Source organism: Macrobrachium nipponense, chromosome 15 (assembly GCF_015104395.2).
Source record: "Macrobrachium nipponense isolate FS-2020 chromosome 15, ASM1510439v2, whole genome shotgun sequence".
Taxonomy (NCBI): domain Eukaryota; kingdom Metazoa; phylum Arthropoda; class Malacostraca; order Decapoda; family Palaemonidae; genus Macrobrachium; species Macrobrachium nipponense.
In genome coordinates this window covers 29,135,458-29,160,923 of record NC_087208.1, presented here as the reverse complement: position 1 = coordinate 29,160,923, position 25,466 = coordinate 29,135,458, and the positions used below count along the sequence as shown (strand labels likewise).

At 42.7% G+C, this 25,466-nt stretch overlaps 1 protein-coding gene across 3 annotated transcripts in view; it reads right to left on the bottom strand.

Moving 5' to 3' along the window:
- The window catches only part of LOC135227060 (structural maintenance of chromosomes protein 6-like), a 287,005-nt gene that overhangs the window by 80,513 nt on the left and 181,026 nt on the right, over positions 1–25,466 (bottom strand). For all 3 annotated transcript variants that reach the window (XM_064266876.1, XM_064266875.1, XM_064266877.1), the window contains exons 15-17: positions 22,772–22,906; positions 5,721–5,856; positions 8–142 (exon numbers count right to left, since the gene is read on the bottom strand). In XM_064266876.1, the coding sequence (XP_064122946.1) occupies positions 8–142; positions 5,721–5,856; positions 22,772–22,906 (406 nt within the window). The remainder of the gene's footprint in view (positions 1–7; positions 143–5,720; positions 5,857–22,771; positions 22,907–25,466) is intronic.

Sequence of the window (25,466 nt, the reverse complement as noted above, 5' to 3'; positions counted from 1 at the left end):
TACTTACTCTCTCTTCAACTTCAGCTTTTCTAGCTTCTTGTTCTCGTTTATCTTCCTCAATTTGGGTTACATTTGGTGGTGGAGGTGGCCCTACCTGATTTGTAAGTTGTGTCAATCTGGCACGTAGCTTTTGAATTGACACCTGAAACAAAATTTTACACAGAATCAATTTTAGTACCAAAGAGCCTCACTTGAATAATGTCTAAGAATAAAAATGTGTGAAATATGAGAAAGATAAAACTAAACATAATATGAAATAAAATATGTCTTATAAGTACAAACTTATTTGACTTAAGCTTTAAGATTATCAAAGTGTTGATTGCCTACTTATGAAGAGTGATGATGCCCACACAACTTGGTTGGTAATTAGTAATAAGTGGTGAGTTGCCATGTAACCTCTTATTATACGGGATTGTGCGTGAAGTGTTAGTGTTCTTTTTTTTTACCTTTCTTACATTTTAATGTATAAATTATTTGTAATATCTATGTATTTATTTGTTTTTTTAGTTACCAGCTGTCTTGTCCTGATCAAAACTGGTATCTGAAAAATTTTGTTTTTAGCAATTCAAATTGGAGCTCTTTATTACAGCATTATTTATACTGTATTGTTAATTTGTGCATTACCATCTTACACTGTACAGAATAATAACTTTCTTATTCTTCAGCCTGTAACTGATACCTGTTGTCATATTTCAAATTCAGGATGAAAAACCTTTTAGACATAATATTGAAGTATTTTATGTGAATATACCTATAGGAGGGAGCATACCAGACAGGACATAGAAAGGTGCATCCTCCACAATAACCATAACTGCAAGCACACAGAAGAAGGAGTGAACTAAAAAACCAAAATATGCCAAAGGGGACGGAAAGGCCTGCCACCAGGCACAAACTATGGCCAAAGGCAGATAATCTGTGGGAATACATTTACTTGCCCGAGGCCCCATTATCCAATAACTCTAATCAGGTTGCAAACTAACTGCAGGAAAAGCACAAAACAATCTACACAACATGCAATCAGCTGACCAATGGATGGAGGAAGTCGGACAACCTGAGGAAACCTTCACAAAGAGGTTGAGAGAAAACTTAGAGAAAATTTTTACACCAAGAAAACCTACTGAAATGATGAGCAGAAGGAAGTCGATGTCCAGTGCCAAAATGTTGACTGAAAAGCCCGTAAGCTCCAATTTAAAAGTAAAGAAGAAAGTACTGAGAATGGATAAATGAAAGAGGAGTCAAGACACATCAACAAGTATGCTGAGGATCCCTGTAAAGGCAGAAGTATTCTTAAAAAGCTATACAATTATACAGGGGGACAGAGACAAATAAGGCAAACATAAAAAGACCATGTACAAGGCTGTGAAGGGGTAGATTGTGGGAGCATTGTCAAGGGCAATGGTAGTAGACATTCCACTGCAATCCAATGGAGAAATTCAAACTAGGACAGAGGGGCAAAAACAGAAAATGAAGATGGAAGTTAACTACAAAGTGGCCCCTAATTTTTACGTATCTCATTTTGTTGCAGAATTTTGTGGAACACATCATTCACTTGTCCATGGGAAGTTTCACTAATTTGTGGATTTTTCTTTTGCCTGTATCTTTAAAACTGTCACAAATATTTCTTTTTCTTAGAGCAACGCTGTGTATTCACTAATTACTATTTTTTAATCAAAATATTATATATTATATATTATATATATATAGATATATATTATATTTAATAAAAAAATATAAAATATATAATATATATATTAATTATAGAGATAAGGAGAGGAGGGGGGGAGGGGGGGGGGAGGGAGGGGGGGGGGGGGGAGAGAGAGAGAGAAGAGAGGAAGAGAGAGGAGAGAGAGAGAAGAGAGAGGAGAGAGAGAGAGAAGAGAGAGGGGGCAAGAATCGTTTTAATACATTTATGGGAGATGGCCAGGACTAACCACGTTTGTATGATAATAAATGGAATATAGAATTTAGACCACAGGCCAAGCACTGGGACCTTTGAAGTCATTCAGCACTGAAAGGGAAATTGAGAGTAGAAAGGCTTGAAAGGTTTAACAGGAGGAAAACCTCACAGTTTCATTATGAAACAAGTGTTAGGAGAGGGTGGATACCAAGATGGAAGAGAGAGAATATGAAAGAAAGTATATAAAAGGAATGAAAGGAGTTGCAGCTAGAGGCTGAAGGAGCGCTGCAAAGAACCTTAAGTAATGCCTACAGTGCACCATGTGAGATACACTGACAGCACTATCCCCTACACGGATGATAAATAAATGATCTACATAATAATAAGTACTCATTTTCAAATATTAATAAGATTAAATAACAATAATAATAATAATGATAATATCCTTGAATTAAATGTATGAAAGCATATATGTCAACATATAAAACTAAAAAAACTGTAGCAAGGTCACAGGCCTTCCTAACCCCCTCCACCCATCCCACACTGGGTAACTGCTTCCCTACTTCACTCGCCTTCCAAATCAACCCTTTCTCTGAGTAGCTTCCTCTATACAATCTTACTGCTTTCTTCTCACATGGTACCCATACATCCAACCACACCCTCAGCCTTGGAAACTTCTCTGATGAATTGTTCGCGTTATTATGAATTCCGCCACTCGAATCGCATAAGATTGAGGTATTACTGTATTCCTCTTTAAAGCTGGTTTAGTTTGGCCACTTTTCTTTTCCCTTTGGGTTTCAAGTGTGTGTTTTTGGTGTTTATTGTTGTCGTGTGATTGCATATTGTAGATACCTTTATTCCCCCTATGAAGGTTTCTTCCAGCCCCAGATGCACAGAGGATGGAGGTTATGTGGGCTTCACTAGGTTTATCAGGGGTACCAACTTTAGATGGCCTTTTGTCTCACTACATGGCATCCTGCTTCCCTCCTATGCCTCATGCTATGGGTGTTCCCCCTCCCCCTGGTCTACACCATATAGGATCGAACACCACAACATTTACAGGAACACACATGGTACCAATATCACATCACCCTGGGACGCACTTTACTGTGCCTACACGGTGTACCAACAGCCCCCTCACGTTTTCCATCCAGCATAGTGACGTCACAGCCAGGAGCCTCACTGACATCACAATCCAACATGGTGACTGACATGACATCACAGCTAACTCCACCTGCCCCTCAGCTCCGAAGACAACAGATACAATTACGCTTTCAGATTTGGTAGCATGTGCATTTATGGAGAAGCTAAAAGCTTTAGAGAAGAAGATTAATAGAAGATTAATAAGACTTTGGCTTTGTTGGATTCTTCTGTTTCTCCTGTGCGCGCTCCAGTTAAGTGTTCAAGAATCAAGGGGAAAGCTTAAAAAGTAGTGGTTAATTCAGCGTTGAAAGTTGAAAGCCATCCTTCTAATGTGCTAACACAGGCAAAGAAACATATGGCTGGACGTTTCAACAGGTTCGGACGTATGAGCAGCAGTTACCCATCAGACTACCAAGATCGTGGACCAAGTGCCTATTTCTCCTTTATGTCCATTCAAGGTGAGGAGAAAGGATAAGAATATTCCAGTCAAGAGATCACGAGTGTTGGTTTTGGGAAAGCCTCACGTAGATGATAACATTCATTCTACTACTAGGCAGTGGAATAGTAGTGAGGTAGTAGTTCCCCCCCTGGACTTGGCAGTCAAAGTCTAGATCTCCAACGGCTTTTGCTAGGCCTTCACCCATAGCTGACGCTCTTAGAAACACTGTGTATGACGGAAGTAATGCTTCAAGAGATTTGGTAGACTGGAGAGAGAATCAATGTTCTCATCTCGGTCAAGGAGCATGGAATGATGCCGCTGATATTCCTAATCAGCCAATTTATCTGGACCGTTACGGAGAGCAGTCAAGTGATGTAAGTGATGCTGTCATAGAATTGAGAAGCTGGGATCTTCACGGACATGATACTGGTGCTCCAGTCAAAAGAGCTGGTGGTCATGAACTCCCTATACCTTCCACTTCAGCTGAACAGAATATTTTGGAAGTGGAAGCAGTAGAGAATCAGAAGGAAAGAGGTGTGAGACAATAGGCTGGGCACCTCTCCCACTCAGTGCCACCAGTGGGGGGATGCCTGGCGAGTTGGTTGTCTACTCCCATTCGACTTCATTCCACCCCTCACAGACTGCTCTCTATCATATCTTTCTCACAATCCTGGGTGTCAGAAGCCCCTTATTATGCAAGACAAAATGAGGAAAATGATGGAGAAGGGAGTTGTCAAAGCTTCCTTCAAGAGGATTCTACAGCCACATTTTCCTTGTTCCTAAGGCCAATGGCGATTGGAGACCTGTGACAGACCTATCATCTTTGGATCTTTTTTGTCAGAAAGACGAAATTCAAAATTGAAACGCCAATAACAGTCTTAGCAGCAGTCAGGAAAGGCAATTTTATGCTGACCATAGACTTGAAGAATGCAAACTTCCTGATTCCGATCCATCATTCTTCCGGGAAGTTTCTTAAATTCAGTCCTGCAAAGTTGTTTCAATTCAGGGTGCTATGTTTTGGTCTGACAACATCACCTTAAGTGTTTACAAGAGTATTCACTCTCATGTTGACATGGGCTCATGCTCAAGGGATCAGATGACTGCTAAGGTGTTAGCAAACAACAAGTCTGTCTTTCAAGATAGATAGGGACAATTAGTTAGGAAAATCCACTGGTAGAAATAGATATAGTGAGGGTAGAGTAATGAAAGAATCTACCAGAAGTTAAGGTAGGAGACTAAACAGTGCAGTCGATTTCCAAAAAAGTAAAATGCAAACCTCACCAGAAACTCTGAACTTTGACTCCTTCAGTGGGTGGTTACCATCAAGAGAAGAAACCAATCAGACCAATCTAGGGGTAGCACCGGAAGTAAGGAAAGCCACTCAAGAAGAAGTAGGATGTGTCTTAGAGAGTAGTTAAGGAGGAGCTAATTGAATCAGCTAGGTCCAGACTTCATTTGAGCTCCCAGAGAGAGTTAGTTAAGAATCAGACCTTATACGGGGAGGCTGTATCCCTTCTCCCTCTGTTCCAGTGTGGTGTAGTGTTGTGTTGTGAAATTTGTACTTTATTCTAATTATAAGCAAATTAATTAAGTGGTGTTTAACTTGCCCAGAATCCGTGGAACGTATCCATGTAAGGAAAGACCTCCTGAAAGACATGGCTAAAACAAAATAAATAACATTCCAATGTTCCTAAGAGAAGAGAAACCAATCGCAAGTGATAAGTGAAGGTTAGTCTATAATGCAGATAATCTTCCGAACATTATCCGTAACCACGAACAGAACCAGAAGGAGAGAGAATAAAAACCCGTAGGTACGCAACGCAAACAGAAGAAAAGAGAGTATAAAAAATAGAACCCATAACAAAGGTACCTGGATGATTGGTTGGTCATAGCAAAGTCCTGAGAGAAGTTACTTCTGGACAGAGAACAAAATAACTGGCCACCATACAAATGAACTTTTATGAATAAATATATCTGGCTTTGCAAACTATTTTAGCAATGAATAATTTATAAACTTCACACACAGTCATTCTGACTACTATCTTGCAATGATAACCTTCTAGGGTTAAGATTGGACAATTTAAAATACAACCTTTGTCCCCTATGAAAGATGGTAATGTGTTTTTGACCCCAGAAAATACAATATGTCCTTAGGAAACTAAGTGTTCAAGAGCTCAACCATCATTTAACACAATTACAGACATCCTGAATTCATAAGTGATATGATTTTTTTTCACTTACCCTCTGGGTTCTCATTTTGTCATTTGATTTTCTCTCTTGGTCTTTAAGATCAAATAACTCTGATTCTAGGTTTGCACAAGACTGCTTTATTCCAACTATCTCTTCTTTATATCTTCCAATATCTCTGGCAACTTCCCTGAAAATAAATAGAAATATTCATTCACAAAAAGGTTCAAATTCTGCAAAAAAAAAAAAAAAAAAAAAAAAAAAAAAAAAAAAAAAAAAAAATGTACCCATGGTGATAGCTTTGGTATAAATATTATGTATTGCTCTTTTTAATAACACCGAGCAATCATAATACTGTTTGATCAGCTCAGTAACCCTATGAGATTCTGATGATGCACTTAAGTGTCTTATAGTACAAAGAAATAGTACCAAATTTTTAAAGGTAATTTGAATTTTTTCACGGAATACAAACCTGAGCCTTATTAATAGATCTCCTTCAGCATATGCAGTTAGTTAACTGATGGGAAAGGGAGGTGAATGGAGGAATACCCCTCACTCACCTACAGACACTACCCACTTTTCCTTTGGTCACAGGGATAAAGTGAGGCTGTTGACATGGGTTGAACTATGTAAATTGCTCTGGTTTTAATATCTAAGAAAAATACATTCACATACTCTAAAATTTTGGTATTTGTTCCTGGGGGATACAAACCATGTCTTTTTATAATAGGTGTGAGGTAGTCTCTGACAACTGACTGGAGTTGCATGCCACACAGAAATGTCATGCTTCCAGTTGTGCATGCAATCAGGGATGTCATGACTCCTGTAACCTTCCTTTGATTTGAAGAAAAGGTTGATCTAAGCATTAGGCCCTATGCGGGAGTACTTTTCATTAAAGGGGAACTTCTGGTTATTAATAGCCATTTAATTTTGTCAAACAGAACTTTTAATAAGCTTAAAAATGAGACATTGCTCGAATTTGTACATAACCCCATTTTTTTTACAATTTAATTTCAAAGTAGTGACGAGGTAGTTCAATAGAGAACGCTATTTATCCAGGATTTGACTATGTTCCCATCTGGCGGATTAGTACCAATGACGTAGTGCCGCGGTCGCCTCACAATAACAAGCGCAGCAAAGCACGTGTATTGTATTCATCCTCAGTATTGCTCTCGTGTTTTAGGTCAATTGTCATTCAAATAGTGTCAATTATGCTAACTTGTATGGCGTTTGGTTGTGCCACTATTTCTGGCAAGTGTCCAAAAGGCATATCATTCCACAGGATTCTGTCAAATAGAGATAAATCAAGTCACTGGCTGATGGCTCTTCGAAGGGAGGATATCAACGTCAAAACCTTTTGACCTACGACGTAAACTGTTGTCTATTCGGACCCTTTCTTGCCAACAGATTTAAAAGGGGATATTAGGAGCAGGTTATTAGGTATGGCTAAAAATTTATATAATATGTTTTGGGAACTTAATTTCCCTCTGAACAGACCACTGTACCGACAAAGATAGGGCGGCTATCTACCATTATCTATGCTATGGTGCCTCCACTTGTATGCATTTGAATTGAAATTTATTCTTGTCAATCGCCATGTGTGTGGTGTGATGGGGTGAACGGCACTTTTCTAAACATTTGTGTGTGTGTGTGTGTGTGTCCATGATTGGTGAGGGCCTTCACTTAGTTCTTTTTAACTAGTTTAATTAATGGGATTTTAGAATTTAAGGCTATATATGCCTAACTAGGCCTACTTTAGGCTACTTCTTTATTTACCATTTCAATCATATATTTTCACCTGACAAATGCAAACCAAAAAGGATATTATCTGAAGATGCTGTGCCCTCGGAATAGTTCTGTCTGAGCCTACCGCGACATGACATCACGCATAACAGATGAGCCACACACAAATGGCTGCGCCCATGGTGCAATAGAAAATTGGTTATAAAAAATAAGAAAACGCCCCTTTCAAAAAACATTTTTCACCAGGGATATTTAAATGGAATAATACTACATATGGAACAGCTAAAATGCAACCAGAAGTTCCCCTTTAAAGGACAGTACTTGGATAAACAAGACGCAGAGCATCTGATCAAATCCGCATACATAATAATACCAAAAGTGAGTGGAACACTTGAAAGTGAGATTGAGATACAACCATTAGCATCATGAGGCAAATTACAAAAATTATTTTAAAAGTGATCTTGAAGAAGATTTGGAGTAAAATAAGGCAGGAAGTGACAGAAGAGCAGTGCAGATTTGTGGAAGGTAAGGGAAAGTAATGTTGATTTTTACATTACTAATGATAGCGGAAAGAACAATTGAGAAACAAAGAGACCTCTATGTATTTGTGTTTTATAGATTATGAGAAAGCCTTCGAAAGGGTAAAACACACTAATTTAATGGAAATGCTAGAAAACATGGGCATCGACAATAATGATTTGAACATTCTAAGAAAACTGTATTGGTGTGAAAATCAATGGAGAAATGACAGAGTATCAAGAGATAAGAGGAGTGAGGCAAGGATGTGTCTTGTCCCAAAACTTTTATCCTTATATGGAGAAATGATAATGAGGAATACATGAGATTGTGAAGGTATAAGGATTGGGGGACAAAATATCAATAACATAAGATACACAGATGACGGTGTGGCGGAATCAAAGCTAAGTTAAAAACACAAGCAAACTCCCAACAGTTACGTTAATCGCACAAGCTGACAAAATTTCCCACAGCCACACTTTCCCCTTTCCGTTACTTTTAACCTGCAGGACATTTGGTTCCACAAAATACTGAACACACAAAACACAAACACGTACTCATCTCTGGCTCCAGATACTCAGGGCTAGGCTGTGCTGTCCGCTGGATATAGGCTATAGGCTAGCCGACACACACCCACCGCCGATAACCAACCACAAACCAACCAACTGAGACCCACAACCCCACAACAACTCAACAACCCGACAAATCACTGCAGATGAACACCAACAGCCCGAAAGAACACGACAACCACACAACTTACCCCGGCACAACAACCCGCCGACACCAACACTGCCCCAACCACCACTCACAGACACCGAAAATGCACCACCAACCTCTTCCACTTCACCACAACCAGACAGACATATGCACAACAACTTTACAACCCCAAAAACTATCAAATAACACATCAACGGACAAGACTGCTACCAAAAACAACTTTATGCCTTCATCGAACGCCTTACTTCTTATGACTCTCGTAACAGACTCCCACTGATATACTACAGAGTGCCACAACAGACACGCTTCCGACCGCCATTTAACCACTCCCATTCATTCTTCCACCAATTTCTCTCTCTCTCTCTCTCTCTCTCTCTCTCTCTCTCTCTCTCTCTCTCTCTCTCTCTCTCTCTCACAACCTTTGGAGACGTTGTCAAATATAAACTACTATCATTACTCCCATAACGCGGTAGTAGTAGTGGACTCAGAGGAGAAGTTGCAAGTAATGCTGGATAATGTAAAGCAGGAAAGTGAAAGTGAAAGTAAAGGCGTGAACATCAATGTAAAGAAAACAGAGTGTATGGTCATATCTAAGAGATTACCAGTTCCAAGGGTTAACTTGCAATGCGGCACCCAAATAGTATTATGATCACAGGATGCAAGATGTGAGGTAAAAATTAAGAAAAGACTAGGAATAGCAAAGAAAACATCCAATGATATGAAGCACTTACTAACTAATCAAAAACTATCAATCAAAACAAGAAAGAATTTTATGAAAACCTACATTTGGTAAAATTATTATATGGTGTTGAGAGTTGGACTCTGTCTGGTGGATTGGAGAAAATGCTGGAAGCAATGGAAATGTGGTTGTGGAGGAGAATGATGAGGGTACCTTGGACAGCTGGATTTAAAAATGAGGCAGTACTGATCATGGTTGGGGAAAATAGGCAACATATGCAAGCAGTGCTCAAAAGGCAGTGCAACTTCTTTGGCAACACAATGAGGAGAGGTGGTATGGAGAATTGGCATTGACTGGAATGATAGTGGGTAGGAGAGGGAGGGGACGACCAAGAGAGAAAGACTTAGGTGCTTTGGTGAGACTGACAAACCGAAGAATGACAACCGCAGTGCAGCTGATATGAGCTACAAGAGACAGACAGGAGTGTAGATCCATGACGGCCAACGTCCTGGAGGATATGGCACAGGGGTAAGGTAAGGTAACTCAAATAAGGAAGAAATATCAATGAGCCATGGAATCCCCTGTAAAAGAATTCAAGGCAGAAGCAGCTACTCCTGATCAAACCCAAAACTGGACCAGCAATTAGATCTACCCATGCTTTCCCTCCTCGTTAAGAGGGAGAAAAGAGGAAGCTGCATCTTAAGACACTATGATAAGATTGGATACTCAAAGTGCAGGCAACTGTATCTAACCCACACCCAGATGATGATCCACAATGGAAAAATGGAAGAGAGACTGAGTCCAATCATTCTGTATACACTCTCCAGACTCACATATGCCACTCTGGCAAGATACTAGTCTGTCAAGGGAGAGCTGGGTGCCTACACCACCTTTATAGCATCACTGCAAGTTGCAAGAAAAAATCTATGGGTCTGTAGGTGATAACCCTCTGGTATAGAATGAGATAAGAGATCCTTACAACCCATACACCAGCCCCTCATTGCCCAGACACACGGCAAAAATCATCCATACTAATGTTAGTGATGATGACAGCAAGACATGAAGAAGCATCAATCTCAATGTAAAGAGGTGATATGACCACATATGTATATGAAGAAGAAAAGTAAAAATAATCTCATGTAATTTCAGAATGTCTCATTTAATGATCCCAAAGATATTGAAAAGGAAAAAGAAAATCCTGCAAGATGTAATGGGACATTTTCAATGAAAGTTACCAGATTAATCAATAATATAAAATCCTAGGCAGACATGACTATTCAAAGCTCTTGAAACACATTGAGAATCCTCAGAACAAAGTGATGCCCACATCTTTTAGATAACCAATCACAAGTCAGCCCTGTAGCCCTTCGCCAGTATTAACTGAAAGAACTTCATCTGTTCTGACAAATATCCAGATGTTGTCTACTGAACAGGAACTCTGAGTGGAGAGAAATCCTTTTGATGACACCAATCACAGCAGCAAATGGCTCATCTTGTATATGGCTGATGAAGATCCTTTAAAGTACTAGCTTTACATCTGGAAGAAAGATTTCCTGCTTGAAAGAGAAACTGGACAGACTCCAAACATGAAGAGATAAGGATTATACTGAATGGTGGCATCTCTCCACACGAGACTGGCGAAGTAGGCTGTGCTAAGGCAGAATCTCTCTCAGCCACTCAGCTTAGGACCAAAAGGAGCTACTAGGATCAGCCTAGGACTTTGGAGCCTAACAAAGGGAGTTCCTTTGAATTCACCCCCTCCTGAAATGCTCCTGTACTCAGATGCCTCCTGCAAATGTTGGAGTGCGCATCTTGGACAGCTCCTGGCCTAGAGGGCATGAAGTGTACAGGACAAAGAACTCCACATCGTGTTGCAGTTGAAGTTATCTTTCCTAGGTCTTTAGTGGATTTGAGAAGGGGAGGTAGGGCATGCAATTGTTCAACCTCCCAGAATGTTCCCAATATGCAGAAAGGAGTCTTCTGCTGCAATGAACAAACCTGAGACCATGAATAAAAGACCTCTAGACCATGTTCAAGAGATCTAACATGGATCTTCTCCAAGTAGTCAGAGGAGACAATAGGATAACCCAAAGCGACGTCCTATAATAATTTGCTCTTTGCAGATACATTCTAAATATCCTACTGTCAATCTGTGCACTGTCAAAGAAACATGCATTTCCAACAGAGGGGATAACCCATGAGGTGATCCTCAATGATGACATACATTCAGTATGCTACTCATTAGAGGAGACGTCCTTTGATGATAGGAAATGTGGCCCCACCTTTAGACTAAGGAACCACAATTGTGACATTCCTGAGCAACATAGCACAGCACTAATGACTGATCTCAACTCCTTCAGGGCCAAGAACAACTATGGTATTGAGATACAGAACTGGTCTGGTTACACGGATTTGTAAAAGTAGGTTAAGCTGGGAATCGAACCCATCCTAACCTAGTCCAACACCGAACTCTTGAAGATCTGTAAAATCTTCTTGCAGATTCACAAAGCAGAACACGCTTTGGGAAATCGAAGAGCAGGGCTGATAAAGATAAGCTCAAACCAGCTAGGCTAGGCTAATAACTCCTCCATTTAGGCTAGGCTAGGATGGAGAGATATGTTTGAACAAGCTCAGCTAGGCCTAGAATCCAACCACTTAAACTAGGCTAAGATGGAAAAGTTAGGTTCGAACTAGCTCGGCTAGGCTAGGCTAAGAACCCAACCACTTGCTAGGCTAAATACTCAACCACTTAAGCTAGGGTAAGGTGGAAAATAAGGTTTGAACTAACTATGCTAGACCAGAATAGGCTAGGATACGAACTCAACTACTTAGAGTAGGCTAAAATGGTTAAAGTAGGTTTGAAATAGTTGGGCTAGGCTTAGAACCCAACCACTTGCTAGGCTAAGAACTCAACCACGTTGGCTAGAGTAAGATGGAAAATAACGTTCGAACTAACTAGGCTAAACCCGGCTAGGCAAGGCTAAGAACTCAACTACTTAGGCTAGGCTAAGATGGTTTTAAGTAGGTTCAAACTAGCCAGGCAAGGCTAAGAACTCAATCACTGGCTAGGTTAAGAACTCAACAACTTAGGCTAGGCTAAGTTAGTAAAGGGCATCCTTCCTTTGTCTTGAAGTCTTCTTGGTCTAGACTCAATTACCTAACCAGTTGAGTAGGTATGAATCTCAAAGAAGTTTCAAGTCAATATTCTGATAAGAACAATTCAAATGTAAATAAACAATGAAACAACATAATAGAATTCCTCCTACCTGGGAAGGGTTGAAGCCTTGGGTGAACACAAAATTTTCAATCCCTACAATGAAGGCCATGCAGGCTTGACTGAATGAATCCATTGAGTTGTTGTGAAGGACTCAACAGTTGGAGATCAATCTCTTAGGTTGAAGACATGGAATGTCTGTCTCACTACCAAGGGAACTCCCGTCAGTCGTTTCCTATGGCCAAAAAAGGCATTGCACAGATGTACTGAATGAACGTTGGGTAAGTCAAATGTCCACTCATGGGCATTACACAAACCAACTGAGGTAGGTCGAAGGTCTGATTCAATCCTGCACATAGAAGATATGGCATGCCCACTGGATGCTACCAAGGTAACTTTGGCGGACCTACCTATGTGACCAATAGTCATTGCAGACATACAATGACAGACAACATACATACATGTCATCGTCTGAGAGAGAGTAGCAAAAGCACAAAAACTTAGCCTTCATGAGTCAAGACCACTGACTGGAAGGTGAACGATGAACGTACGACCTCCTAGGAGAACAAGAGAAGAATGCCTTGGTATCTTGGAAACTAGAGAAAGACTTCTCTCTCTCTCTCTCTCTCTCAATCGCAAATAGCCAAAGGAGTGCGTCAGCTATGAGCATCACGTCTGTCACTTAAAACCATGTCCACAGACGTGAACACTGGTGAGAAAATCCTGCTTCTGTCACTTAAAACCATGTCCACAGACGTGAACCCTGGTGAGGAAGTCCTGCTTCTAGCTGGCAAACGAGTTTTAAAACAAAAATAGACTTCAGAGACAACAACATTTCAGCTGAAAGACATCCCAGGACATCTAGTATATCTCTTGCAAAGAAACTGCATCAAATCTGGTTGGGACATTGTAGAATCTTCATGGTTACTTCAAACGGATGAGAAAAAATGAATCAGAGTTCCGAAGAATACCGAGTGTAGGAAGCATCCTTAAGTCTTGCATTTCGATAAAATCAAAGATCGGACGAGCTAACAATCCACAAACAGGATGAAGGTTGGTTGCTCGCTCTACCCAAGCGTTTGAAGAAACAAGGGAGAAGATACTAATTCGGGAAAATCCCAGAACTAATATCAGAGATTCAGGTTACCTCTCCAACTTGCTGAATCCAAGGAAATCATGACAAGGAACTGAGATTGGTAGGATCTTGAAGACCTTATGACAAAAAAAAAAAAAAAAAAAAAAAAAAAAAGCTCGTTGATGATGGAGAGCACCAAAGAAGGTGAAGATGATGATGATAAGGTCTTACTTCGTCTCCTACAGCAATCTGAGTGCCTCATCAGTACACATACCAATGAAAAGCGAAGAAATCACCAAGAAATTCCAACGCTGAAGATAGCGAAAGATGGGGCGCACTTCTCTTGAAATACAGAGTCGACTGAATCTATGCTGTTATGAGAAGCCATAAAGTCACAAGCCCATCTGTGACATCACACAGCAGACTACTCTTATAAAGAAAAGATTGTGTGTAAGAGTAGATTAAGTATATTCAAACTAAATTGTATAATACAATTTTATTCATATGGCAAAAAGGAGTACTAAGGTGAACATCATCGGATGACGAAACATCAGAGGGAGATGAGACAGCACAGAAGTAGGTGAAGCCAAATTGGAGAAGTCGTCTGTAAGATTGGTACTCCTGCATGATGGCGAAGCCTTCATAAGCCAGCACAAAATCTAGTGAAGTGGCAACTCTGGCAGAGGGAAGTGAAGCAGAGGGGCTCCCAAGATCTGAGCGGAACGTGCTGCAGCCACCCGACTTCAAGACGAGAAGCAAAGCTGACAACTGCAGAACATGAAAAGAAACAAATAATATGCCTTCCCTCCCAGGAAGAGAAGATATCTTCTATCCTGAGAGAAGGCAAAGAAACATATTTAACTGAAAGGGTTAAGGGCAGGGAGTGAGCTGTAAGACTCACACCAACTGGCCCTCCCTCGACAAAATAATGGCGATGAAATGAAAAAGACTGACTGGTCCTGAGCAAGCAGATGGGACCAACGCAATCAGAGCTCTTCTGCCATTAAAATTTGTGTTGAGGAAGTAGAGGAATACTCCTATGACAGGAAGACAAATCCTTACACATAAACCTTGTCTGCAACATGAACATAATATTGTTAAGATACAATAAAGTTTGTTCATACTTACCTGGCAGATATATATATAGCTGTATTCTCTGAAGTCCGACAGAATTTCTAAAACTTACGACACACGTAGTGGGAGTTAGGGTGGTTAGTACCCATTCCCGCCGCTGGGAGGCGGGTATCAGGAACCATTCCCATTTTCTATCAGATTTCTATCTCCACTGTCTCCTGAGGGGAGGTGGGTGGGTACTAAAAATATATATATCTGCCAGGTAAGTATGAACAAACTTTATTGTATCTTAACAATATCATTTTGTTCATGAAACTTACCTGTCAGATATATATATAGCTGAATCCCACCTTTGGCGGTGGGAGAGACAGAAAAAGGATTTTAGGAAACATATAAATGTAGATGATTGACATCTTGGTTCCTTACCTGTTAGCATAGCTGACTTCGTGATTACTGTCACCCAAGCCTGCTTCTGCTTCACTAGAGTTACCAACAAGGTAGTGACCTGTGTAGTTGGTGCGCTCTAGATGATCTGTCAACGGGGACGGGACCACAATGTGACTAGACCATGACCATACTTCTGAGGGCAACGAGGCAAAACCACCACCTAAGTTAGCCTAACAACAAACTCCCATATACCAAAGGCTAAAGGAAGGGACGACCGTACTCGGCAGCCGACCCTACAACCATAAACATACAAATATTAAAAACTCACCTACCCTTTTCTATGGGAAAGGATGAGTGCTACCTCCTGCCCCCAAAATAGTGTCTGCGGCGACGTATGGCCCAAGAGAGTAACAGTTTTCATAGGTCGTTCTCACCTCCCGTAGGTAGTGCGAGGCGAACACTGAGTTACTCCTCCAAAAGTAGCACTTAAAATGTCTTTAAGAGCCATGTTTTTCTGAAAGGCTATTGAGGTCGAAATAGCCCTTACTTCGTGCGCATTAACTTTTAGTAGCTTAAAGTCGCTGTCTTTGCAAGAAGAGTGCGCCTCTTTAATGGTGTTTCTTAAAAAGAATGCCAGTGCATTCTTGGACATGGGCATGTTTGGTCTCTTGACCGAACACCATAAGTTCTCCGCAGAACCTCGGCAATCCTTCGTTCTACGAATATACTCTCTAAGAGCCCTAACAGGACACAGGACTCTTTCTGGCTCTTGACCAATGATCTCTGCCATACCCTTGATCTCGAACGTTTTAGGCCACGGATTGGAAGGGTTTTCGTTTTTGGCCAGAAACGACATACCCAAAGAGCAGACCGCATTATGCCCTTTGAAGCCGACGTGTTTGCTGATAGCCTGTATTTCGCTAACTCTCTTCGCCGTTGCCAGAGCAGTTAGGAATACAGTTTTCTTCGTCAAATCTCGTAGAGACGAAGAGGAAAGAGGTTCAAAGCGATTTGACATTAAATATTTGAGGACCACATCCAGGTTCCACGAAGGTAACTTCGGTAGCGGTACCTTGGTCGTCTCGAAAGATCTCAATAGATCATGGAGATCCTTGTTATTAGCGAGGTCAAGACCTCTATGGCGAAAAACTACAGATAGGACGCTTCTGTAGCCTTTAATAGTTGACACTGCCAACTTCAGATCTTGTTTAAGATAAAGCAAGAAGTCGGCGATCTGGCTCACAGAGGTAGTGGTAGAGGAAACTCCTTTTCTCTTACACCAACTTCTAAAGGCTGCCCACTTCGATTGGTAAAACCGCGATTGATGATGGTCTCCTCGCGGTGGCGATAGCTTTAGCCACTGATTTCGAAAAACCTCTCGCTCTGGCCAACTTTTGGATAGTCTGAACGCAGTCAGACTCAGAGCGGAGAGGTTTTTGTGGTACCTCTCGAAGTGGGGCTGTTTGAGTAGATCTCTCCTTAACGGAAGAGATCTCGGATAATCCACTAGGTAGAACATCACCTCTGTGAACCAGATCGCTGCGGGCCAAAAGGGGGCGATTAAAGTCAACCTCGTCCCCTCCGATGCTGCGAATTTTCTCATCACCTCCCCCAGGATCTTGAAGGGGGGAAAAGCGTAGAGATCCAGGCCCGTCCAATCCCATAGAAGGGCGTCTACTGCTATTGCTCCCGGATCGAGAACCGGGGAGCAATACAGAGGAAGTCTCGCCGTCCTTGACGTTGCAAAGATGTCCACTAAGGGGCATCCCCAAAGACCCCACAGCTCCTGGCATACGTCTTGATTGAGAGTCCACTCTGTCGGCAATAACTGTCCTTGTCGACTGAGGAGATCTGCCCAGACGTTCTCGACTCCGGCAATGAACCTTGTCAATATTGTGACTTCTCTCTCCTTTGCCCAAAGTAGAATCTCTTTCGCTAGAGCGAACAGGGAGCGAGAGTGTGTTCCTCCTTGTTTCTTCAAGTATGCCAGGGCTGTGGTGTTGTCCGAGTTGACTTGAACTACACGACGGGAGACTTTGTTCTGGAAGAACTGGAGCGCTAATTGAACCACTGCCAGCTCTTTGAAGTTGATATGCCAGGTTACCTGTTCCCCTCTCCAGGTACCTGACACTTCCTCCCCCCCTAGAGTTGCTCCCCACCCCGTGGATGACGCGTCGGAGAACAACACTAGGTCGGGGTTCTGAAGCTTGAGGGATATGCCCTCTGACAGCTTCCACGGATCGAGCCACCATCTTAGATGGTTCTTCACCTCTTCCGAGATGCTTAACTTCATGTCGAAGTTGTCCTTTTCTGTCCAGCTGTCCGACAGAAAGAACTGAAGAGGTCGGAGGTGTAGCCTCCCCAGGGAAACAAACTTCTCCAGCAGGAGGAAATGGTCCCCAGCAGACTCATCCATTCCCTCACCGAGCATGAATCCTTCCCTAGAAAGGCCGACACTTTTTCTATGCCTTGTTGCTGACGTTCCTGGGACGGGAAAAGCCGAAAAGGGAGAAACCCGAAAAGCCACTGAATCCATCTGAATCCCCAGATACACGATGATGGACTGTGTTTGGGGTCAGATGTGACTTTTCGAAGTTCACCAGAAGTCCCAGGGACGCAGCTAAAGACAGAGTCGTTTGCAAGTCCTTCAGGCACCGGGTCTGCGAGGAGGCTCGTATGAGCCAGTCGTCCAGATAGAGCGAGATTCTGATGTTGGAAAGATGGAGCCACCTCGCCACGTTCTTCATTAAGATGGTGAAGATAAAAGGGGCCGTACTCAGTCCGAAACAAAGAGCCCTGAATTGAAAGACCTTCCCTTTCAGTACGAACCGAAGGTACTTCATCGATTGGGGATGTATCGGGACGTGAAAGTAGGCGTCCTGGAGGTCGAGTGATACCATCCAATCTCCGGGTCTTAAGGCCCCCAGAACTGACTGAGGTGTCTCCATCTTGAACCTCTGCTTTTCTATATAGAGGTTTAGACGACTTACATCCAAGACCGGCCGCCACCCTTTTCGATTGTTTCGGTACAAGAAACAATCTGTTGTAAAATCCTGGCGTTGCCAGGTCTAAAACCTGTTCCACTGCTCGTTTCTCGAGCATCTGCTCGAGCAGGTCGAAAAGTATCTTTCGCTTTGTTTGAGGATACGATGGGGACAAGTCCCTGGGAGTGGAAGTCAACGGGGGCGGCTTTATGAAAGGGATCTTGTAACCCTTCTCTATGACGTCGAGAGACCAGGTGTCTGCCTCTCTTTCTCTCCAGGCTTCTGCAAACAACTGCAGCCTGGCTCCTACCGGTGACTGAAGGCACGATCTCTCACTTCTTGCCCCTAGACTTGGAAGGGGCTCTACCTCTAGGAAGGCTTCTTCCTCGAGGAGACGATCTAGCGGAAGTCCCTCCACGAAAGGGCTTCTGCTTTCTAAACGGTTGGGCTCCTGACGACGTTGAAGGGCCAGCCGGACGTCTCGAAGACTGAGCCAACAGGTCTTGTGTGGCTTTTCTCTTGCAGACTAACTGCCAGATCCTTCACCATAGCTTGGGGGAAGAGATGACTCGAGAAGGGAGCATACAAAAGTTCTGTCCTCTGTGCGGGAGAGACAGACTTAGCCGCAAAGTTGCAATAAAGCGACCTTTTCTTAAGCACCCCTGCTGAAAAATGAGAGGCTAACTCCTCTGAGCCATCCCTGACGGCCTTGTCCATGCATGACAATACACTGGACAGCTCCCCCAAGCTGATCGAGTCTGGCTTACGAGATTGGTTGTCTAAAGCTCCAAGACACCAGTCTAAGAAGTTGAAGACCTCTAAGGACCTAAACAGTCCCTTCAAAAGATGGTCCAGTTCGGAAGTCGTCCATGATACTTTAGCTGAGGCTAAAAGGGACCTCCTTGAGGCATCAACCACGCTGGCGAAATCACCTTGAGCAGACGTAGGAACCTTCAATCCTAATTCCTCGCCTGTCTCATACCACATCCCTGCCTTACCGCTAAGTCTAGACGGAGGCAGGGCGAAAGTAGTCCTTCCCTTTGCTTTCCTAGACTCCATCCAGGCGTTAACCTTCCGGAAAGCTCTTCTAGTAGATAACGACGTCTTCATCTTCACGAAACCTGGAGTCTTGCTTGTCTTCGACGACGAAAACTGAGAAGGAGGAGAAGGAGGAGCAGCAGGCTGGAAAGTATCGCCAAACGAATCACGAAGTAGTCGTGCCAAAACTTGATAATCTGACGAAGCAGACGTAGCAGGTTGTTCTTCATCAACATCCTCAGAAGAACCGCTAAGTTCTCCTTCTTCCCTACCCGAGTGCAAATCCAAAGGAAGAGGCAGAAGTCCTTTAGCTCCAAGTCTCCTATCCGAACGATGAAGAGAAGAAGAGGGTAACGGATCCTTAACAGTCACAGGATCAGGAATCACCTTTAGAGGCGAACGTGAAGAAGAAATAAGACGAGAAGCGTCAGCCAAAGCCTCGGGAACAACATCCGAGTGACAGCGAACTTCCACATTCGCGTCCACAGAGCTCTTACTAGAACGTCTACGAGCGTCCATCTGAGCGTCCAACCTAGCGTTCTCTCGAGCGTCCAAATCAGCGTCCGACCGAGCGTCCAGCGAAGCGTCCAAAGGAGCGTCCATCATAGACTCTTCTAACGTCCCGCAAAGCGTCCTTACGAACGTCCCGCGAAGAAACTTGATCAACTGCCCGACTAGCGTATAGTTGAGCGTCAACACTGTCATGTCGAAGAGGGGCCGAACGCATAGAAGTCCGTCCGACAGCTACAAAATCGTCGTCAGCAGAAGCGTCGAAGTCGGAACGCCGAGCGTCCTCTCTACGGGAAGAGAGAGGAGCATGCAGAGATCTCTCTCTAACCTGGCGTCTAACGTCACCTCTAGACGAACCCTGGGGAGCAAAACGAAGTCTAGAGGGCGAAAAATCAGAAGACGGGGACGAAAGAGGAGCCGTTGGAGAAGACTGCCTAGTTCTCTTGATAGGAAGTCTATCGTCTTTCCTGCGACGAGGAACCGTCTCCTTCTGCTTCAGTAAAGCGTCCAGTTGCCGTTGCATAGCAATGATGATCTCCGTCTGAGATGTCTCCTTACGCGGAGACGAGCTGCGCTTGTGAGAAGGAGAGGGGCGAGGGGACACCTTCTTCCTTCTCCCAGGAACAGCCTTGGCTCTAGAGCGACTGGGGCGCTCGCGGGCGTCATCGTCGGATGACGTCCTAGACTTCTTCTGGGGCGGAAAAGCTACGCTTTCCAGAGAAGAATGCCACTCAGACAAAGCATGACGTGAAGCGTCTAGCTCTTGAAGAGTCCTCTTCAAAGGTCGCGAATCCGAACGAGATTCCCACCCCTTGCGCGGGGAGGACACGTCGGAAGACGAGAAACAATCCTTCAGGATACGTGCTCGAGCACGCTCCTTAGCAGCCTGGGAAGCGTCCACAGGAACTGCTGAAGGGACGTCAGATCGGTGGGGGTTCCCCGTAACCCTCCTTCGGCCTTCGACATGCCCTCTCCCTGAGTCCTGGGAGTCCGGCAGAGGTCCCAGCCTAGAGGCGCTATAGGGCCGATCTGACGCCCCCTCCACTTCACTAGGGGCACTATCACTGCACTTATTTTGCCTGTTTTCAAGGGCAAGCACTTTAGATTCAAGCGTCTTCAATGAATCCAGGATAAGCGAAAGGGCATTACCCTCCGCAGACACCACTTGAGGGCCCGAAGGCAACACTACGGGGTTAGGAGACACAAAATCTAAAGGAGGGTTAGAAGGGGATACATTAAGACCCTGTCTGCTACCCGACTTACTCCTGGAGGAAGACCTCCTAATCCTATCACGTTCTAACTTATTTACGTAGGATTCATACGTCTTCCATTGTAAATCATCCAAGCTTTCACACTCATTACAGCGCAAATCATATTTACACTCTTGCCCCCTACACCCTTTACACAATGTGTGAGGATCAACCAAGGCTTTAGGAAGCCTAACCTTGCATTCCACTTTCGAACACACCCTGGCGCTAGCCGAACTACATCCAGACATATTTAAGGAAAAAATCTAAGCCAAATTCAAAACAGTCCAAGTCACGTATGCCAAGCTATCGATCCAATCAAAAAACCAAAAAGTCAAGAGGATACTCAAGCAATGAAAAGTTTTCCAAAATCCTGAGGCGGAGGTGTGTAAACAGATGTTTACGACACCGGCGACAGAAGAAATCTGATAGAAAATGGGAATGGTTCCTGATACCCGCCTCCCAGCGGCGGGAATGGGTACTAACCACCCTAACTCCCACTACGTGTGTCGTAAGTTTTAGAAATTCTGTCGGACTTCAGAGAATACAGCTATATATATATCTGACAGGTAAGTTTCATGAACAAACTATAATGTCTCGAATGTCCTGAATGCCCAAACCACACAAATTCTGAAAAACTAAAACATTACTTAGTTACTAGCAAATGTGTTGCATGAAGTAGCAACTCTGGCAGAGGGAAGCAAAGCAGAGGGACTCCCAAGACCTGAACGGAATGTGCTGCAGCCGCCCGACTTCAAGGCAAGAAGCAGGGCTGACAACTGTAGAGCCTGAAAAGAAACAAATATGTCTTCCCCTTTAGGAAGAGAAGAAAGACATCTACTATCCTGAGAGAGGAAAAAGGAACATATTTATCTGTAAGGGTTAAGGAAAGGGAGTGAGCCATACAACTCACACCCCCTCGCCATTAATGGGAAAGACAAGACGGAAAATCCTGACTTGTTCTGAGCAATCAGACAGCACCAATGGAGTTAGAAATCTTCCGCCATTAAAATTTGTGTTGAGGAAGTGGAGGAACACTCCTGTGATAGGTAAACAAATCCTTGCACATAAACCTTATCTGCAACACAAACCTGTAATGTCTTAAACGTCCCAAACCACACAAATTCTGAAAGATTAAAACATTACCATGTTCCTAGAAAATATGTTGCAAGATATCATTGAAGAACAAATGATACATTGAAATGTCTTAACACAAATGTTAGGCTTAGAGGTCTGGATAAACTAATCCTTTATAATAATAATAACAATATAAGTATGCCAACAATATTACAAATGCAAAATGGTAAAGAACAATAAGTAGCTGGCCTCTCTCTCCCAGAAGGGGCAACATTCCCCTTGAGAGAGAAGGATTAGTATTATACATAAAACATCCAACGATGAAGCAGTACGAACAGGCCTGAAGCACATCTATTGCAAGTTGCATCTGTCCCAGAGGAAGCATGAACACGGGAATCCTGGAAGGCCGTTTAAATAAACTGACAGTCATGGGACTTATTAGGTTGGAATTTATGAAACAATGGTACAGGCTTAGGTTAAACCAGCTTGGAGGGAGGACAGCAAAGTGAACATCCACTCTCCAAGGCTGTTGAAGAAAGACTGATGTGTCACTGGATTCAAGCGCAGTCTCTGAACTTGCTTTCATCTCGACTACGCATCTGATGCCAGATGCCACAGATTCCTTACATTTACAATCTTTGATAGTTTTTAACCAGTTTCCAGCTGGCACCAGATTTATCCAAATGTTAAAACCAAAAGTTTATTCCGCATATGAACAAGAGTAGTAAAGCAATGTCTTGCAACTATGAAATATAAAATGCTTTACAAGCTAATCATCTATCTTTCCATTTGATCAACAGCAACAATATCACTCAAGAAAAGCAACATGAAAAATTAGACTTACTGGGCTCTTTCTCCTACAGATACCTGCAGGAATCTGGCAGGCCTCTTGCCAGGACCAGAGTACACTCTGTAATTTGGATCTGGGAAATACCTGTCACCATTCAATGTGTAAGCAATTTTACAGTTTGGTGGAACCCTGAAAAGTTAAGCTTCATATTAGTGAATTTATAAATACACATATACCCACACACAAGCAAAACCTATGCACTATTCTAATATACTGTAACATATCAGAAAACCAGACCACAGAGCACCTGCTAGGTTAGGGTGCTACTGTGCATAACATCAAGGCAGGTTTTTCAGTACTAACATACGGCAACCAAGGGCAGAGCGAATATTTCTAAATTACCTTGTAGTATTTGATTTCAACTTAAACTTTCAAGCTTACAATGCTGGTATCTTAATTATTTGTGGCTTTCTGAGAATAACTTATTACTTTTTATGTATTTCCTTTTACTATATTTTACCTACGTACATTTTTAATATTTGTACTACTTACTATTTATGTAAATTTCTTAGTAACTACTATTCATATTTTAGGCTTTCACGAAGAAAATTTTTTTTTTTCAATAAGTTAAGCATTAAACATACAAGCCACACGAAACTATTTTGGGTAGCCACTGTGAGTCCTCAAACAAGTTGCTTTTATGGTCCCACCAAAGATCCATAAAACAGACTAATCAATCTCAAAGAATTCTGCCATAGTTGGTCTTGGCCGGAACTGTGCCTTTGATTTGACACGGTGATTGAGTATACCCTTTATCCTTCTCACACCGATATGACAACAGCACATGAGTTGGCCAAATGCTATCGCTCACCAGCTCTATGAAACACTCCACAAATTCCCATGCCTTTTCGTCAGAGAGAGCAGGTGAGCTTGAGACTTACAGAGGCTACCAAAAATAGCTTCTCCTTCATCAAAACCTGTTTTCTGATAACACAGGAGAAAAAAAAAAGTTATTAAATGGTCTAGGTTCTGATATGCTCTAATGACCCAGACATAATGGTAAAATCACAGAAGTTATTATACTTACTTTCTTTTATTCAGGATGTCCTTTAGGATTTAACACTGAAGGACAGTATATAACAAGAAGCTGTACAGTGGAACCTTGGTGTTTTTTTTTTTTTACAAAATCCGTTCCAGAAAGTTCCACACTGTCCGAAATAATAATTCCCGTAAGAAATAATGAAATGACAAATTTTCTAAGACAATTTATATTTTTCATAGCTACAAACCTGAGGTCTTAACAATAGAATAATTTCTAGTGCCTAGCTAGATCCGGTTAAAACGCAGATGAATGCAAGGAATCTTGTGAGATATGGCAAAGCGTGCATATATCAGGTAGAGAGTGGTCAAAGACCATGCACCTACACCACCACGTCAGTCTTTCCCAACTCAGGATGTCTTAACAAACAGAGGGGTGGCTAGAGGTGGGTAGTATAATGTTAAGACCTCAGGTTTGTACCTATGAAAAATACAAATTGTCTTGGAAAATTTGTTAATTGTTCAATTGTTCATACGCGAACAAACCTTTGGTTTCAACAATAAGATAGAATCATACTTGGAGGGAGGTACAAGACATCCTAAACCAGATGGGGGCCTACCCACCAGTCCAGCTCCAGAAGAAATGACTTCTGGAGAGGGACTGAAGCCTGTTGAGAAGCTAGATAAATTGATATCTAACCACTCAGACACTGAGTGACGTACAATGATATAGTATTGGAGAATCACTGTATACGGAACCAAAGAGAAACTTTGACTGTCCAATAGCAAACCAATACACCAGGGTTTGTTACCACTCCCAACTCCTCCTTGCCAAGGAGTGGAGCACATGCTACTGCATAGAGGGTTTGATATTTGTATATTAAGCAACCACACTATCAGTATGACTACCTTACTCACCTGTATCAAACCAGTCCAGCGAATGATGTGTCTATTCCTTAACCCACCCGAAGGAAGAAGGAAAGGTACAAGAGAAAGGAGACCAGCCAACTCACTCATCCTCATAATCATCTTAGGTAGGATACAAAAGTGCCCTGTTAAGGGCAACAATGAGTTACACAACCTGTTGGGCAGCCACCACAGGACCCAGGGAAAACATGTCCGTAGATCTGTGGGCAACATCCTTAAGATAGAAAGAGGTGAACATGGATTGGCATAACCAAGTACCAGCGCTCAGCACTCAATGTACAGTCAAGTTCTTTTTGAAAGCCAGAGAGGGACCAATACCCCTAATGTCATGCGCTCTAGCTTGCACAGATGTGGTGGCGGAATCATCAAGAGCCAAGTATGCCTGTCTGATGGCTTCACATATCCAAAAAGAGATAGTATTCTTAGACACCTCTTTCTTAGTACGTCCTGTGCTAACAAAAAGTCTGCGACAGCCTGGTCTAAAGTGCCAAGTCCTTTTAAGATAGCAACGCAGGGCCTGGACAGGGTACAACAAAAGCTCTTGAGCATCACCACCCACAAAGTCATTCAGTGATGGAATGGAAAATGAAGTGAACCTGTCATCGTGCACAGAGGGATTTTGGGTCTTGGCCACGAATTCCAGGACAAATTCGAAGAACACCAACCCCCAACCCCTGGTGTGCTTCACATCATAGCTCAGACAGTGGAGCTCTCCTACCCTCTTTGAAGATGACAAGGCCAGAAGGAAAACTGTCTTGAGCATCAAGTTCCAGTCAGATGAGCG